The sequence below is a fragment of the Engraulis encrasicolus genome, chromosome 16 (genome assembly GCF_034702125.1).
Source record: "Engraulis encrasicolus isolate BLACKSEA-1 chromosome 16, IST_EnEncr_1.0, whole genome shotgun sequence".
NCBI lineage: Eukaryota > Metazoa > Chordata > Actinopteri > Clupeiformes > Engraulidae > Engraulis > Engraulis encrasicolus.
In genome coordinates this window covers 48,076,153-48,093,666 of record NC_085872.1, presented here as the reverse complement: position 1 = coordinate 48,093,666, position 17,514 = coordinate 48,076,153, and the positions used below count along the sequence as shown (strand labels likewise).

General features: G+C 46.7%; 1 protein-coding gene across 1 annotated transcript; it reads right to left on the bottom strand.

The window, feature by feature from the left end:
- Nucleotides 1–1,483: 1,483 nt before the first annotated feature.
- Nucleotides 1,484–14,916, bottom strand: LOC134466129 (uncharacterized). Its single transcript, XM_063220023.1, has 12 exons — nucleotides 14,723–14,916; nucleotides 8,360–8,520; nucleotides 8,182–8,262; nucleotides 7,890–8,018; nucleotides 7,682–7,759; nucleotides 7,179–7,304; nucleotides 6,622–7,082; nucleotides 6,190–6,520; nucleotides 4,836–5,643; nucleotides 4,511–4,723; nucleotides 2,993–3,621; nucleotides 1,484–2,578 (listed from the first exon to the last, which is right to left on the bottom strand). The coding sequence occupies exons 2-12, from the start codon at nucleotides 8,498–8,500 to the stop codon at nucleotides 1,484–1,486; spliced, it is 4,092 nt and encodes a 1,363-aa protein (XP_063076093.1). The 5' UTR covers nucleotides 8,501–8,520; nucleotides 14,723–14,916.
- Between the last annotated feature and the right edge of the window lie 2,598 nt (nucleotides 14,917–17,514).

Below are 17,514 nucleotides of genomic sequence, written 5' to 3'. Positions count from 1 at the left end.
TTCCAAGTCAGCATCTCTCTCTGCATCAGCAGTGACCACAGTTTAACACCTCGATCTGTGCTCTTTCTTTTTTTTGTTGTTGTTGTTGGTCTTTTACGACTTTATTTGACAGGACAGTTTGAGACGGGAAGTGAATGGGGAGAGAGATGGGGAGCGGTCGTCAAATGACCCGGACCGGGAATCGAACCCGGGTCGGCCGCATGGCAGACAAGTGCCCTGCCGGTTGCGCCAAAGCTGGGGAACATTTGTCCGTATAACAAGGGGAAGAAGGGGGAAAAAAGGGGGAGAAAGGGGGAGAAGAAGGGAAGAAGTTCACCAAGTCTCCGTATCGAATCCCGCTCGAAGCAACGGAAAATCAAATATATTGTGGGTTTTTTTCCTTGTTATGATAAAACAAATGGATACATGGTATATTTTGACCAAAATGATACTCTAGCCACCACTGAGGTGCATTTGGAGGTTTTTTTTATTGTCAGAAAACCTGATGGTGGTGGCATCTGATGGAGTTCACCAAAAAACACATGTTTTACATGTTTTTGACATGTTTTAGGAATATGCATACAATAAGTATCTACAGTCATGTTGAATTGTTAAAGTAATTCACTTTAATACAGTAAACATATGTTTTTACTTCTAATTCTGTCTGTCGCTGTTGACAAAACAAGAAAGAGCCCATTTTATGAAAAATGTTAAACATGGGGAGCTTGGGTAATACATTCACTGCACAGCCAAGACCTACATATATGATAATACACCTCTATATTTTGGATTTGAACAACTTAAAAGCCATTTTTGGCACATTTTCAAGAATCAGTGGCCTACTTCCGAGAGAATCTAACTAATGAAGAAAAAACACATGTACAAACATACTGTGCACACACAAACATAAAGTGTTTATGCAAGATGCCATTGACTTGAGAGGGCTATTTATTTTGGTAAATGCAGGTACAAATTAGGCCACTTTCACCACTCTCAGATTACTGTCACCACCGTCAGTTCTTAAGTCACCACCGTAAGAAGGAGTTTTGTATATTTTAAATGAATGTGCTTACAACATTTTCCTTAGGAGTTGTTGAATTATCAAAGTAATAGCCAATTTAAGCCTACAGGAATATTTGTGAAATTACAAAAAATTGTTTGTTCTATTTAGGCTTTAAGTAAGCATCGTATGACGGTACATATTTTAAAATTAGAACACATGAAACAGTTTTACAATAGAACAAAAGTGAATTTTCAACATTTAAAGGCATATGTGTGAACCAAAAAATACACATTATCACTTAAAAACTCCAGATACATATGCAACCAAATCAATGCAACCAAATCAATACAATTTTAATTACTTTAATTGTGTCTGACGGTGTTGACAAAAAACAAGGTGTGATCAGAGAAAAGCCTGATTTCTGAAAAAAAAAAAAATCTGTCAACATTACAACCTGTTTTAGCCACTTTCTCAAGAATCAGTGAGCTACACAAACACACCCTACATGCGCCTCCTTTTTTGCAGCCACTCCTCCTTTGACATTTTCTCCGTATTTGGGCAATAAATTTTGCCTTTGTACTGGCTGTGTCCAGTATCTCCTTTGCGGGACTGTCCACATTTTCGGCAAGCATTTGATGTTACTGTGCGGGTGTACTTCCGCTTTTCTGCCGGTGGAGAAGGTGCAGGAGACACAGGACATGACACAGGGCGAGGTGTGATAAATTGAGAGTCTGCAGATGGCTTGGGCAGAATGTGTCGAGGGGCTGAGTGACTGATGGAGGCTGGGGCTGGAGGCACGGCAGCAGATGAAGCTGAGGCAGATGGTAGAATTTTTCTCAACTTGGTCTTCACCTGACCAGCTGTGTTGGGTGGCATGTTGTATGTGTGTAATGGGTGGCTGTGCCGTGGTGGTGAAGCAGGCTGCAGTTGTGCTGGAGGCAATGGGTCTGAGGACACTGGCCGAGCCACAGGGAGGTCCAGTCCTTGAAGGAGCACACTAACCTCTTGCTTCTTCAAACGGTCATTGTGCCAGCTAATCAGTGTTGTCTGATTAACCACTACCAGCTGCAGGGTGGTTTGCCGCATTTTGCCGTGGTTTGCTGAATTCATCAGGATAAGCTGCCTGATCTTCCGGTAGTCCCTCAAAATGCAGTCCCATCTGGATAATGAGGCTGTGCCTTGCTTTTTTGGGGTACGGTAAATGTTGCAGAGCCTAATGAATATCAGCTCAATAAGACGGCAGCAGTCAGGCCACTGTGCTGGGGAGCCAGTGGAGCCCAGGACACACCTCTTTGTGCTGTCGACACCAGGGGTAAAGTCAGCCCTCTTTTTTGGGGACCTAAACTTCCCTGTGAGAAGCCTGTCCTGGTGCCGAGCAGCATATACCAACTTCTCTTTATCATATGGGTCCAGGTTCTGCCACAAGCCAACAATTGTGTCCTCCTGCTGTGGACTGAGTACCAGGCTGGTCTGGCTCCTCAACTCAACCAGGTACTCTGCCAACTCATCAGCTCTAGCCAGTCCAGGAATGCCATGTCCACTTGCTCGCACCGGAGGAGCAGGAGGAGTCGGGGCAGCGGGCAGCAGAAATGGACCCTGAGTGGTGGAGGGCAGCAGAGATGGACCCTGAGTGGTGGAGGGCAGCAGAGATGGACCCTGAGTGGTGGTGGGCAGCAGTGATGGACCCTGAGTGGTGGTGGGCAGCAGTGATGGACCCTGAGTGGTGGTGGGCAGAGTGGTGGAGGGCAGCAGAGATGGACCCTGAGTGGTGGTGGGCAGCAGAAATGGACCCTGAGTGGTGGAGGGCAGCAGAGATGGACCCTGAGTGGTGGTGGGCAGCAGAGATGGACCCTGAGTGGTGGAGGGTAGCAGAGATGGACCCTGAGTGGTGGAGGGTAGCAGAGATGGACCCTGAGTGGTGGAGGGCAGCAGCAGAGAGGGTGGACCCTTGACAGCAGGCAGAGAGAGCAGCTGAGGAGGCAGCTGGACGGTAGGCAGCTGAGGAGGCACCTGGACAGCAGGCAGCTGAGGAGGCACCTGGACGGTAGGCAGCTGAGGAGGGGTTGGCAGCTGAGGAGGCACCTGGACGGTAGACAGCTGAGGAGGGGTTGGCAGCTGAGGAGGCAGCTGGACGGTAGGCAGCTGAGGAGGCACCTGGACGGTAGACAGCTGAGGAGGCAGCTGGACGGCAGGCAGCTGAGGAGACACCTGGACGGCAGGCAGCTGAGGAGGCACCTGGACGGCAGGCAGCTGAGGAGGGGTTGGCAGCTGAGGAGGGGTTGGCAGCTGGACGGCAGGCAGCTGAGGAGGGGTTGGCAGCTGGACGGTAGGCAGCTGTGGAGGGGTTGGCAGCTGGACGGTAGACAGCTGAGGAGGGGTTGGCACCTGGACGGTAGGCAGCTGGGCACGTGGATCCTGGGGAGTGGGTCGATGGATGACAGGAAGCTCAGCATCTGGTGCCACTAGAACATCCACAATGGCCTCCTCTCCTAAAGTATCAATGAAGCCTTCGTCTTCTTCCACTTCTTGTTCTACAGAGATGTCCTCCAGCAATTCTGAGGTCCTTGGTGACCCAGGTGTCATGTCCTCCAGGGGCTGTCGACTCTGCCTCAACAAGTACTGGACTCCAATCAGCTCACCTGGGCAAACATATCAAGAGAAAAATTAAGGGAAATCAATGTGTTCTCTGGGAGGTACAGTAGAGACAGTAGAGTGTTATGTGTTAATCCTGAGGGGAAATTAAGATGTCCAGTACCATACATACTTAAATACAGAATACACGAGACATTACACACATCATTACACACACACACACACACACACACACACACACACACACACAAACACAAACACACACACACACACACACAAGGTGATTGTCCTGTGTGGCTATATCGGAGAACAACTCTTCAATTTCTCTTTTTGTGAACTTAAATAAAGTGTTTTTGGTAACACTTTACTTTACGGATCACTAATAAGGTGGTAATTTCATGTTAATTTCATAGTTATTTCAGGGTAATAACTGTTTGTTTTTAGTAACAACAGCAAAATAACCATACAGTTTCCAGTGCATTGTGGTGACACCCTGATGACTCGCAGCACGGTGACACTTTGTTGACACACACACACACACACACACACACACACACACACACACACACACACACACACACACACACACACACACACACACACACAGACACACACACACACAATGCACTGGAAACTGTATGGTTATTTTGCTGTTGTTACTAAAAACAAACAGTTATTACCCTGAAAAAACAATGAAATAACTATGAAATTAACACGAAATTACCACCTTATTAGCGATCCGTAAAGTAAAGTGTTACCGTGTTTTTTCCATGATATGTATTTATTTCTCAATTTTTTCACGTCAGATCAGTTCAGGTCATGTGCATACTAGTACAAGTACAAGTGCCACAACAATGAAAATACAATTCACCTTAGCACTCTGTCTGCACTGTGCAATAAATAATTAACAAAACAATATCTTATTATATGATTTACCTGTGTATGCTGCAGGTGGAGAGAAGCCAGGGATCAATGGTACGCCAAATAATGCTGTGTAGTTGGTGTTGACAGCATACACCAGCTCCCCAGAGTAGGTCCGCAAGCGTGAGTCGTCCCCAACAGCAAGTGCAGCTGCAGCGCGGTCTTTATTCCAACGGAACAGGCCTTCCAGAAGATAAATCTGGAAATTGAGGCTGTTGGCGCTGTTCCCTGTGAAAACAGAAAGAAGCCAGCACATTAATTTATGACACCGACAAACATAACAGTGCTGTACAATAACATAAGCATTAGTGACAGGGTGTCATATTATGTAATGGCGAACCTGGAATAAACCTGGCAAGGTGGCAGTGGAAGGACTCCAAGGATGTCGAACCTCTGGCACATCTGTACGTTTTCAAGGCCACTCCACCCTTGTTGAGAGTTCCCGTTTGAGTGTAGAGTGGCACATCTGGAAGGTCCTGGATGCATCCCACGTGGCGCTTCTGGATATTCCACAAGTGCTGTATTCGTACCGGCTCAAACAAACCTACTCCCATTGCATCTCTCCCTTTCGGCCCGCTGAGCTCCTCTATCAGCTTCCCCAGGAGGCGGATGGTGTTGTCCGTCCCGCGCGTCCGTCTCCTACAGTGAAGTGCCAGCTCTGCCTTGGTGATGCAGTTGTCCACTATCACATCTGTCAGAGAAGCCGTGGGCAGGCCTTCTTTGGTCAGCTGCTCCCTCTTGGCCCTTCGCAGGAGAGCAAGGTCCTCAGCGTCCCATTCAAAAATGCATGCTGACAGCCTTGCCATAAAGATGGGGTAAAGCTGATGGGCATCTGTTGTGACCCCTCCAGCCAGGCGTCGCATGAAATGCCAGATGTCAAGGCGGATGATGATACCTGGCCAGCCACCAAACCGCTGCTTCAGCTTAGTGTCTCCCGCCTCCTTGCAGCAGTGGCAGTCCACATAGAGCACAGTTGGTGGAGAAACGCCTGCCCTTCTGTATCGCTCAACCAACCCCGCTGTCATCGCGTCAAGCCCATTACCCTCATCTGTAGTCAGGACGCTGATGAGTACCTGGCCGAATTCGTTGCCCACAGACGTCATCCACTGTGCCGTCCCCTTCGCAGGCCCACTCAATTTTTTCGTGATCTGAAGGAAACAAATCAAACGGAAACACAAAATAAAAACACATGCAGTCATCATTAAAGGACCAGTTCAGTCAATTTCAATAGGCTGTAGTATTGCTCACCCTACCCTTGACTTGTCAGTACCCGGTGATGCCACATTTTTCGGCTAAGCCCTTTCCGAGATATGAGCTATTCTAAAGGGGGCAGCGTTTGTTTACATTTTTTAAAAATTAACATAGGCCTACTCCAAATATTTTCCCATAAGGTACCGCTGTTTGCTAGTTGTTAGCTGATGTTGTATAACCTTTCAGATGTTTTGGGAATAAATAAACATGTTTTTACGAAATGTAAACAAAGAGCTGCCTCCATTACAATGACCAAGATCTCGGAAAAGGCTGAAGTAGGGGAAAAAAACCTCAGATACTGACAAGTCCAGGGTAGTGTGAGCATTACAACTGCATGTTGAAATTGACCAAACTGGTCCTTTAAGGTTATACAAAATGATGATGGGGTAGTGAAAAAAAAGATACATTCTAAATTAGAGTGCTATTATTGAAACAGCTCTTACTTTTTTAGTCGAGTCCATTTTTAAGATAGACCCATAAGTTGAAGTGATGGCTGCCTTGATGTCATCCAGCCTGTGTAGAATGTCCTTGCTGTAAACAGTGAGGAGCCACTTGTAGCTTGGCAGTTCCACAGGGTCTGGAGGTCTCTGAAAGGACATCTGTTGGAGGCCGAGGTTGTTGTTGCGAAACCCCATACACTCTGCGGTGTAGCGATTGACCCGCTGCAACCACTGCTCGCTGTGGTTCTCCTTCAACTGCCCGACCAGGCGTACCGGTCCATTGCCCATTGTTCTCTCACGCAAAAAACGGATGGCACGTATATCAATGGCATGTCTGATGAGAAAAAAAAGATAAATAAAAGCATTATAATCAAGTTGCCATTTTGTATGAATAATATTATCAAAGTTAACATAAAAGTAAAAAGTAATAATTACTTTTGTGTCAGGATGACCCTAAACTCAGAGCGATGGGCCAGGTCTAGCTGCTGCAGCACGGCGTCTCCCCAGGACAGGTAGCTGGACCTGCACTTGGTGCAAATGAGGGTCTCTGTGACTAGGTTGTAGTAGCTGTCAATGTCCAGCACCTGCCGGACCCTCCTATGCAATCCACCACTTGTCAGTTGATGCCCGACGCATTCCGAATTGGTGCACTTAAGACTCACACGCCACAGCCTATAGGGCATCCAGACCAGCAGACGGTGGGAAAAAAACTTGTCTGGAGTGGGAGCCTGATGGTACAGGAGATTTGGAGGTGGGGGGTTGTACCACAGCTGAAGGTTGTCCTTTAACTCCATCTTCCCCTTCGCATTTACTCGAAACAGGACTTCAGCCACCCACTTATGGTCCTCCTTCGGCATCGACTGCGGCCAGAGCAAGGGCAGATCAGGGCCTGCAGACTAGGTTAAAACACAACATGTTTACACAACACTGACATAGGAAAACACAACAGTGCACAGACAAACTCAGCTTTGCAAGTGTTGATTGTATCTTACTGAGGTTTCTGTTGCTGGTGGAAGTAAGAAGGAAGAGGAGGGTTGGATGATGGGCCGGAGAGCTGGAGAGGGTTGAGGGTTGACGGCTGCCGATGTGGATTTAGATGGAGATGGACTAGGAGGAGCCTGTGAAATATATTCAGGGGTATTTAACATTTCATTGCTATGAAGTAGTGAGTTTTCAACTTACAAGTCAAGAAAGGTAGCCAATTAATGCACGCCGTACCTCCAGTGGCCTGCTGTAATAGTGTCTGAAAAGTTAAGTACCATGGTACTACAATGCTATGACATAACACAGAGCCTTCAGTAATGCACGCCGTACCTCCAGTGGCATGCTGTAATAGTCTTCGAAAAGTTAAGTACCGTAGCTAGTACCACAATTCTAGGGCATAACACAGGGCCTGTAGAAATGCACTAAGATTTGGGCATTGCCATTCTGGTAACACCAAATACATAACGGCATGTCTTAACAGGTTAATTGAAATTGAGTAATATCATTTCACCTGAGTGGGTTTGCGTTGCACGTTTACATTAGGTTTGGCTGACGCAACGTGAGAGCCTCCAAACCTCGACTTTTCAAACTGTTAACAAAAAGTAAAAGAAAATAGTTAGAAATGGATGGAAGTCAGTGAAACTATAAATCATTTACTACCTAAAAGTGTGTCTGTATTTCTAAGTGAGATGTGTAATGCATTAATATTGTATGCTGACCATCGACAGTGTCATCTTTGGCCGTACAACAGTGCCCACAGCGCTGGTGTCCACTGCACTTCCTTGGACTGTAACAGTGTCCTCTCTGGTGTATGACTGGCTGGTGGGTGGGTTGGCTGGTGGATGACCCTGTAAGATGTGTATAATAGGACAAATAATATACAACCTTCCAAGAGTAAATTTACACAAAGGCACTAATATAGCATCTATCGCACCGCTTTTGGAATTAATCTATTTCAAGGCTTTCATAATAAATCTATACAATGTGACAATGCATGGCAATCGAAGGCACCTTGTGAAATCCACACGAGCAGGTGGGAGACTTCAGCCAGAGAGTGACCTGACCCCTGGACTGAAGAGGACACTTTTCTATCTGTAAATGTGAAGAGCAATAGATGGCAACAAGAAGTTTAATAACTATTAATCATCTAAGTGAACTTATATGTTTAAAAACTGCATTTAGCATTTACCTTAAGGTACAGTTCATGCCACCTCTTCTGTCTAGGGGCAGGTCTGTTGCCCTCACCAGACGGCCACACTCCTGAACTGGCAAACTTCTGCAGACGTGCCAGCCATTCCCCATCACTCATGGCTTTGTGAGATTTAGCCATCACGCCACGATACTTTCCAGCTGACATAAAGAATGAAAGAGAATAATAATTATCTGTTGTGATATGTGATCTAACTGCACTATTACCCTACGCGGAGTAATATATAGAATGTTGGCCGCGCAGTTGCACTGTATTCTGTAATGTGTCTATCGGTTGTTGTTAGTTACCAGTTGCCCAGTAAACAGTAATCAGCTGAGCTTTATATCCGAGACTCCTCGTCCTTGTGTCTTAAGTTATTATTATACAATAACACTTCATGGTGGCAGCGGAAAAGGATCGCTAATAACGCCATACATCACTGCTTTGCCTGACGGAAGTAAACAAGATTGTCCGTGGATAACTTTGTTTTCGCCACCGGTGAAACCCCAACGGCAAGCTAAGTGGCTAACGGTTTACGCTCGAGACCAGTAAGGTAAACAATGGCTTCACATCTACCAACAATGAACTGGTCGGACCCAGATCTAAGCGAGGCAATAGCACTTTTTAAGCAAAAAATGTGCCTTTACATAGAGGATGAGGAAATAACCGATGAAGCTAAGAAAGCTAGGAAAATATGCCGAGGCATAGGAGACGAAGGACTCAAAAGACTTAATGCTAGCGGACTCAGCGACGAAAATAAAAAGAAACCGGAGCAGTTATGGACGTTTTTCGAAGGACAGTTAAAATTAAATGTGAACTTTAGGATACACAGACTTCAATTAATGCAATACAGACAGAGACCCGACGAAAGTATCGATGACTTCATTACGAGAGCCCGAACGCTGGCGCTGAAATGTCAGTTTGACGACGCTGAACTGAATGAGCGCCTTATTGAGCTCATTATAGCCAGTACCCCTCACGACGCGCTGAAGAACGATCTGTTCAGCAAACCCAAAGGCTACTCCATCGCCGAAGTGTTAACAGAGGGGAGGAAATACGAGGCGCTGTCAGCTGGCAACGAGCAGTTAAACCAACTGGGCATGACCACTGCCGAAAAGGTCCACGCCATCCACCGAGGACGGGCATGCCAGAACTGCAGCAGAACCCATCCACCGCGTCAGTGCCCTGCCTACAACGACGAATGCTCTGCGTGTGGTGCGAAGGGACACTGGGCGAGGTGCTGCAGGAAGAACAGACAACAACAGCCAGGCTACACTCCACAGAGATCAAGTAAGCCCCGACCACCACCACCACCACCAAACAAGCACTACTACAATCAACACCAGGCAGCCAGGGGGAGATACAAGCCACACCATAGAGCCAGAGTCGATGCAGTCGACTGTGAGGACTCAGAGGATGAAGACTACTACCAACAGTTCCACTCCATTACCATCAGCGAGAAATGCATGCACAGCATCAGCAGCAATTCACCCAGAGACGAAGCCTACACGACACTCAGCGTGAAGCCACCCGATGTACCAGGCCATGGACACACACTCAGGCTGAAAATTGACACAGGGGCATCGGGGAACACCCTTCCACTGCGAACATTCAGGCAGATGTATGGCAACGACACAAGTGCATACCAACGCCTGCAGAAAACCAACATGAAGCTGTCAGCATACAGTGGACATGAAATACGATGCCTTGGTACCATCAACATCCCGTGCCAGTACAAGGACTCCAGATGGGTGAGCACCAAGTTTTATGTTGTGGACGTACCAGGACCCGCTGTTGTTGGATTACCCACCAGCGAGCTGCTTAACCTTGTGACACTGCATGTAGACACTGTAAAGAGAAAGACTGGCAACATCAAGAAAGAAAGACAACCACCACAACATTTGAAAGTAACCACCTGTACTGACCTCATGAGAGCGTACCCCAATCAATTCGACAAAATTGGCAACTTTGAAGGAACTGCAAAGCTCTTACTGAAGCCCGACGCCGAACCATTCATAGACCCACCACGAAAATGCAGCATTCATATTAAAGACAAGCTCCAAGGTGAACTCGACAAGCTCGTGCAACAAGACGTCCTGAGAAAAGTAGAACACCACACTGACTGGTGCTCCAGCCTCGCGTACAGCACGAAAAAAAGACGGATCCCTGCGCATCTGCCTCGACCCTCAAAAACTCAATGCCAGCCTGAGGAGATGCCCACACAAGATACCCACCGTGGAGGAACTGAATCCCAGGTTCGCAAATGCAAAGATCTTCAGCAAGCTGGATGCGAAAGCAGGATACTGGTCCATACATCTGGATGAAGAGTCCCAAATCCTCACGACGTTCCGCACTCCCTTCGGCAGATACTGCTGGAAACGTCTGCCGTTCGGGCTGAGTGTGTCTCAGGATCTCTTCCAGGCCAAGATGGACCAAATCCTGGAGGGACTCCAGGGCGTGGCCAGCATCGCAGATGACATCGTTATCTATGGGAAAGATGAAGAGGAGCACGACAAGAACCTGACAGCACTGATGGAGCGCGCTGCAGAGGCAGGTATGGTGTTTAACAGTGACAAGTGTGTCATCAAACAGAACAATATTTCATTTTTTGGCAACCTGTACACTGACAGTGGCATTAAACCTGACCCCGCAAAGATTAGAGACATTCAAAAAATGCCAACACCACGAAACAAAGATGAGCTACACAGATTTTTAGGCATGTTAACCTACCTTGCCACATACATACCAAAGTTTGCAGAGAAAGCGCACACACTGAGAGGACTGCTAAAAAATGACGCCTTGTGGCTGTGGGAAGCTGACCACCAGAAATGCTTCGACGACTTGAAATCTGCCATCACAGAGGATGCGTGCCTGAAGTACTACGACGCCAGCACACCCCTGACACTGGAAGTGGACGCATCACAGAAAGGCCTTGGCATAGCACTGGTGCAGAACAACAGACCCATCGCTTTCGGATCCAAGACCCTGACCGACTGCCAATCCAGGTACAGCAACATAGAACGTGAGATGCTTGCAATTGTGTATGGAATGCAGAGATACCATACTTACCTGTATGGGAAGTCATTCACTGTGATTACAGACCACAAGCCACTCGTCACCATCTGCTCCAAGCCACTGCATGCTGCACCACCCCGACTCCAGCGCATGCTGATCAAGACCCAAGGCTACAACTACGAAGTGAGATACCGACCTGGCGCTGAAATGGTCCTGGCAGACACCCTCAGCAGACTTCCGAACCCAGAGAACGACGGCGACATCGAGCTGGATGAGCGGATAGACGGCATCGACGCACAGTTTGAAGATCCAGAGAGGCTCACCATCGCCATTGTCAACTTTTCACCTGAAAAACAGGACTCTCTGCGAAGCCAAACTGCTGACGATCCAAACCTCTGCGCGCTGACAGAACTCATCCAGCAGGGATGGCCTGAAAACATCAAGGACTTACCCAAAGAGTTACGCCAATACTGGTCCTTCAGAGATGAACTTTCCACGGAGTCAGGAGTCATCTTCAAAGGGAGACAGGTACTTATCCCTGACACCATGACTGCAGACATACTCGCACAATTACACATAGCACACCAAGGCATAGAGAAAACACGTAGACTGGCAAGAGAAAGTGTGTATTGGATTAACATGAATGATGACATTGAAAGAGTTTGCAGATTGTGCGATGTGTGTAAGGAAAACCAAGATGCCAACCCAAAACAGCCTCTCAAGCCACATGAGATACCATCCAGGCCGTGGCAATCTATAGCCTCTGACCTGTTTGAAACCAATGGACGCCACTACCTATTGACTGTAGACAGATACACAAAATACCCCCTTGTTGATGAAATGCCCACTCCAGTATCCAGTCATGCAATCACACAAAAAATGCAGTCCTACATGTCTCTGTTTGGCCGGCCAGACGAAATCCTTACAGACAATGGAGCACAGTATATGGGACAATCTTTCCAAGCTTTCGTGAAAAAATGGGGAATCACACATGTCACCAGCTCTCCCCACTACCCCAAAAGCAACGGGTTCATTGAAAGGCATGTCAGACACATCAAAGGCATCGTCAAGAAGACACTTCAGGACAAAAGCGACCTCCACATTGCCTTGCTGCAAGTCAGGGCAACACCAATCGACAGCAAGCTGCCTTCACCTGCAGAACTGCTCTTCGGCAGGCCTGTCACCACCCTACTGCCAAGCCGAGCAGAGCCGGGGAAAGAACAACACCATCAACACCTGGCCCACAGAGCAGCTGCGATGAAGGACCACCACGACCGCAGCTGCCGCAGAGAACTGCCTCCACTCCAGCCTGGACAGCATGTCACGGTGTGGAACAAGGAGAGGAGGACCTGGCACCCAGCAGTCGTCCAGCAGAAATGTCAGGAGCCAAGGAGCTACATCGTCCAGACACCCAATGGGCGCATGCTGAGGCGCTGCAGGAGTCACCTACGGGGCCCCTACAACACATCCGCACCCACACAACAGAACACCACACAGACACAGCAACAGCACACTACACAGACACAGCAACAGCACACTACACAGACACAGCAACAGCACACTACACAAGCACAACAACAGCACACTACACAAGCACAACAACAGCACACTACACAAGCACAACAACCTGCTGTGAGCAGAACACACCTGGCAATGCCACAAAGGCTGGGTAAACGGCGAGGTCACAGTGAACAGACAGAGACTGCACCATCCTGTGAACCTGTAAGTAGAGCACCACTAAACACCAACTACCCTCCGCCAGTCCGTACACGATACGGAAGGGATGTGGTCAAGCCAGCGCGCTTTAAGGACTACGTCCAGTAAGACATGTTTTTCAACTTCGTTCAGCTAAGAGACTGAGTGAATGATTTTCTAAATGAAAAAAAAAAAAAAAGAGTTCCAGTTGTCAATTTATAGTGATTACCAAAATTGAACAATATGTCAATATGTCTTGAATTAATTTAATATGCCTTTTGCTTAACAGTGAAGTTGAACTTTTTAAATGAAATATTTATGGTTGAAGTAATATGAAGTTAATGTATAAGCGTAGAACTTAATGAAATATTTATTGGATTGTTTTTTTAGTTAAACAGGGGGGATGTTGTGATATGTGATCTAACTGCACTATTACCCTACGCGGAGTAATATATAGAATGTTGGCCGCGCAGTTGCACTATATTCTGTAATGTGTCTATCGGTTGTTGTTAGTTACCAGTTGCCCAGTAAACAGTAATCAGCTGAGCTTTATATCCGAGACTCCTCGTCCTTGTGTATTAAGTTATTATTATACAATAACACTTCATTATCAAAACAACAATAATATAATAATCAACATAACATAAACCATACATGTATAGCATAGATATTTAATGTAAAAAAGCAAAGCTGAGCCATACACTTGAGTTTAAGAATATGAACAGCCTTAAAAGGACATGGACTCTCACATTAAACATGATATCCATGCATTGAATATAACCTCAGCATAATTTAGGCCTTAATGTCCAATGCCATACTACACTTTGCAAATAAGCAGGTAACTTCACCCTTATTGCTGCTTACAGAAAACCATACTGCATAGAAAAATAAAGCTGACCAAGCTACATCTTCGTAAAACCAACTACGAGATATGAAAGCAAGAACTAAGCTATTCTGGCAGTGCCTTGCTATAATAGCTACAAGGCATCAAAGTGGCATCAAAGCGTTTACAGAAATCATCACATGAAAGCGCCACATCCCTGAAAGCATTGGCCTAAACCCCAGGTGTAGTTATTACCGTGTTTATTTTACAGATGATACACGTTCATTTTACATTGAGACATTACGTGAAAAGCAATTCTGACGGTCTCCGTGCTAAGTTATTACTTACAACTTGTAGTACAAGGCATCAAAGTGTTTACACATCCCTGAAAACATTGGGTTACATCCCAGTTGTCGCGTGTTTATTTGACAGATGTTCACGTTCACTTAACATTAGAGAAAGTTACGTGATTCGAAACACTATCATATCAAGGGAACAACAACATTGGAATTACCGTAATGCTTATCACCACCTAGCATGGATGCTAACACTGACAGACAACGTATCTCAAACACGGCATCACCGGCATCACACAAAGCATGAAATATTAGATATTACCGCTTAAATCTTAAAAGAAATTAAGTTATGTTAGGTGTGGTGATAAAAAGTAGCTACAAATTCGTTTGACCAAACTGCCGCCAACACTTCAACACTGACCCTCTGACGAAAAACATCGATAATAACACCGAATGGTTTTATTTATTAATACTCACAGAAACTCTCAAACTCAAACTAAGCCACCCATCTCAATGACAATAAACATAACCCACCTTTTTCTCAGGTTCGCTGGTCTCGTTAGCAACTTCTGACAGCTCCGACATGGGATTGCCAGTGCGAGGCGACCAACGTGGACTTGTTTACATCATGTGACATCACGTTCAGCGTGCTCGCTCAGCAGAAAGATAGAAAGCGCATAGCTATTCGTTTGCAAAACATGTATTTATTAATTTGATTGGACGGCTCCCATGGCCTGATTGGCCCGCTGTCGAAAGATAGAGCTGGCCCTGCGATTGGAAGTAGAAAGATAGACCTTACGTGCTAATTGGTGTTTGAAAGGTGGAGCAGGGATCGCCATTGGATGAAAAGTACAGACTATCGGCTTCCAGGTAGCGCCACGGCAGGGCCGTTGATCTCTGCTCTTAACCACATACATCTACCTGCTCTCATTGCTATGGCAACGACATGACACACAGCTGAACAAACACACACGCACACACACACACGGAGGCCTACTTTATTGCCGCTGTATGGTGTATGGTAGCCACTCTGGAGCGGATTAGGCCTTACCGACACACACACACACACACACACATAGACACACACACACACAGGCCTACTTTATTGCCGGCTCATAGTAGCCACTCTGGAGCGGATTAGGCCTTACCGACACACACACACACACTTACATCCACACACAAACACACACGGAAACACCTGATTGCCAGTCCGTGGGTTTTGCAGGGGAGCCAACCTGGCCAGCTCTCCACTAGAGAACTGCATTGGGCGGGTTTTCTCATTTCTCTCCCGCCCGCTCCCGCTGAATATTACACCATTACCGCCCGCTCCCGCAGGGCTTGCGCACCGTGCCCGCCCGGTCCCGCGGTGTTGTCCACTCCCACTCCCGCATGCTTGTCTCTTGGTGCATTGCAATAGGCTCCGCGCTTCTGTTTTGTTTAGGCTACGTTCATTTTCACAAGCGAAAAAACTGCAGCTTTTTCTATTTTTCTCCGAATGCAGGCTAATTAAATAGGCCTATTTAAACAGGGCTGCTTGAATGACCTGCTAATCCATAATGTCAATGCATGACAACCCAATGGAATCAAAATTGATTTCGTTTTATTAACACAAACCAACAAACCAAATTCAAAACTTGCAGTCACATGGCAGAAAAAAAACAATTATTCGTCAGATTTTGCAGGTATTCTGCTTGAAAAAAAGGTGACAAATTCTGTCGGCAACATCTGGCATCATCGCGACGACCGGGTCCGTGTAGCCTAACGCTTTGGTGCTTTGCTCCATTTTCGGAATTAATCGGCCTATGAAAAAGATGGGTTCATAACTTCAATTTTCCAGATAGCCTAACTTAGAAAACAGGTAGGCCTAACTGTTTTCTTTTATTGTAATTTGTAACATCTTGTTTCAGCTTGAGACGTACAGTATGTACGGTACAGATCTGACAGAACGACTGGCTCCGCTGTAGGACAACCTGCACACTTCCCAGTACAGTACCCAAGTTGGGGCATGGTTTCATACATGTTTTACGCACAGCCGCAGGGACATTTCAGCACACAAACAACTGAAGACGTGCGGCATCAGCGTGTGATCCTTCCATTCACTGAAGAAACTTTGCCAGTGCGAGGGTGGGAGAACGTTTCCCCTTTTCATAGCGTTGCAGTTGACACAATTACGGCAGGGGAAAATACCTGAGGGGAGGTCACATAGCCAGTTATGAGGTGGAGTAGGCTATGTGTCTGCTGAGTCGGGTAGCCTATTCTATCTTTCATAGGCAAATCTCAGGGTTTAGAAAATGATTGTCCAAATGTTGGGTCATAAGATGTGCCACTGTTTGTTTAGACCTACTGTGTTTGATGTCATTAGATGAGTGAAAATATAGCCTATTAGCCATGGCCAGTCGTGGTTCGTCTTGGTTGCGCACTTGTTTTTTCCTGGTGAACCAGAAGCTATGTGTTGACGCCCAGGGGGCTGGGCTACACAAACCTTCTGGTGCACCTGTGATTCGCTCTCCTCCTCCGTTTACGAAATAAACGGGGCAGCTCGACGAATCAGGATCGTAGGGAGGGATTTCAGTGGGTATGACGTTTATCGAACGCAACACCCTCCCCCAGGGTAGTTTGGCTGTGCCCGCCCCCTCCCTGAATCACAACAGTAATGGCGGCGTGCGAGGAGTTATCATGCGTCGGGATGGAAGCAGCAATTTCAGCGGTGTTATCCAAAATACCTCAAGTTGATTTTCTAAAGGACGTTGTTCTGTTTTGGTTCCCGACCTGGCGGCATTTACGTGACGACACGTCCTACGTCACAAAGCTTCAACGTGAGTGGTCGAAGTGTCATGTCATTCATATGAGGTTGCTCCAACCACGTGCAAGCATCTTTTGACTTAACCCCGCCTGCGGAGACGCGTGAAAGGGCAGTGTGCCAGTAGCCTGTTACTTACAGGCTACTGGTTCACCAGGAAACACTTGTTTCTCCAACAGGGTACTTCTCTACAGGCATTTAAATTAGGCTACCAGCATCACATTGACCAAGTGCTCTATTTTGGCCAAAGTCTCAAATTCGTCATCTGTTCTGCAATATGTCGGTTTATCGCAATGTGGCAGATGGAAATAGCCTCTTAACGCACGTGGCCACCATCCGCCCTCTATGGCAAAACGTTTACCTTATTGTCAATTCTTGCGCGTCCGCAGAACTTGCAGCACAGATTGAAACGCAGGCCAAAATATCTACGAACACTTCGTCAATACGGGATATGATGCTAGTGTTAATTTAAGTAGGCCTACATGCCTGAAGGCACGCGATTTGGCGAACACATATGGCACTACTT

Excerpts from the sequence above, each read along its gene's own strand:
- LOC134466129 (XM_063220023.1), bottom strand. The coding sequence starts at position 8,500 with ATGGCTAAATCTCACAAAGCCATGAGTGATGGGGAATGGCTGGCACGT. Across the intron at positions 6,521-6,621 it reads AGGGTCATCCTGACACAAAA|ACATGCCATTGATATACGTG; the intron begins GTAATTATTACT and ends TTTTCTCATCAG. Across the intron at positions 3,622-4,510 it reads TCCACCTGCAGCATACACAG|GTGAGCTGATTGGAGTCCAG; the intron begins GTAAATCATATA and ends ATGTTTGCCCAG.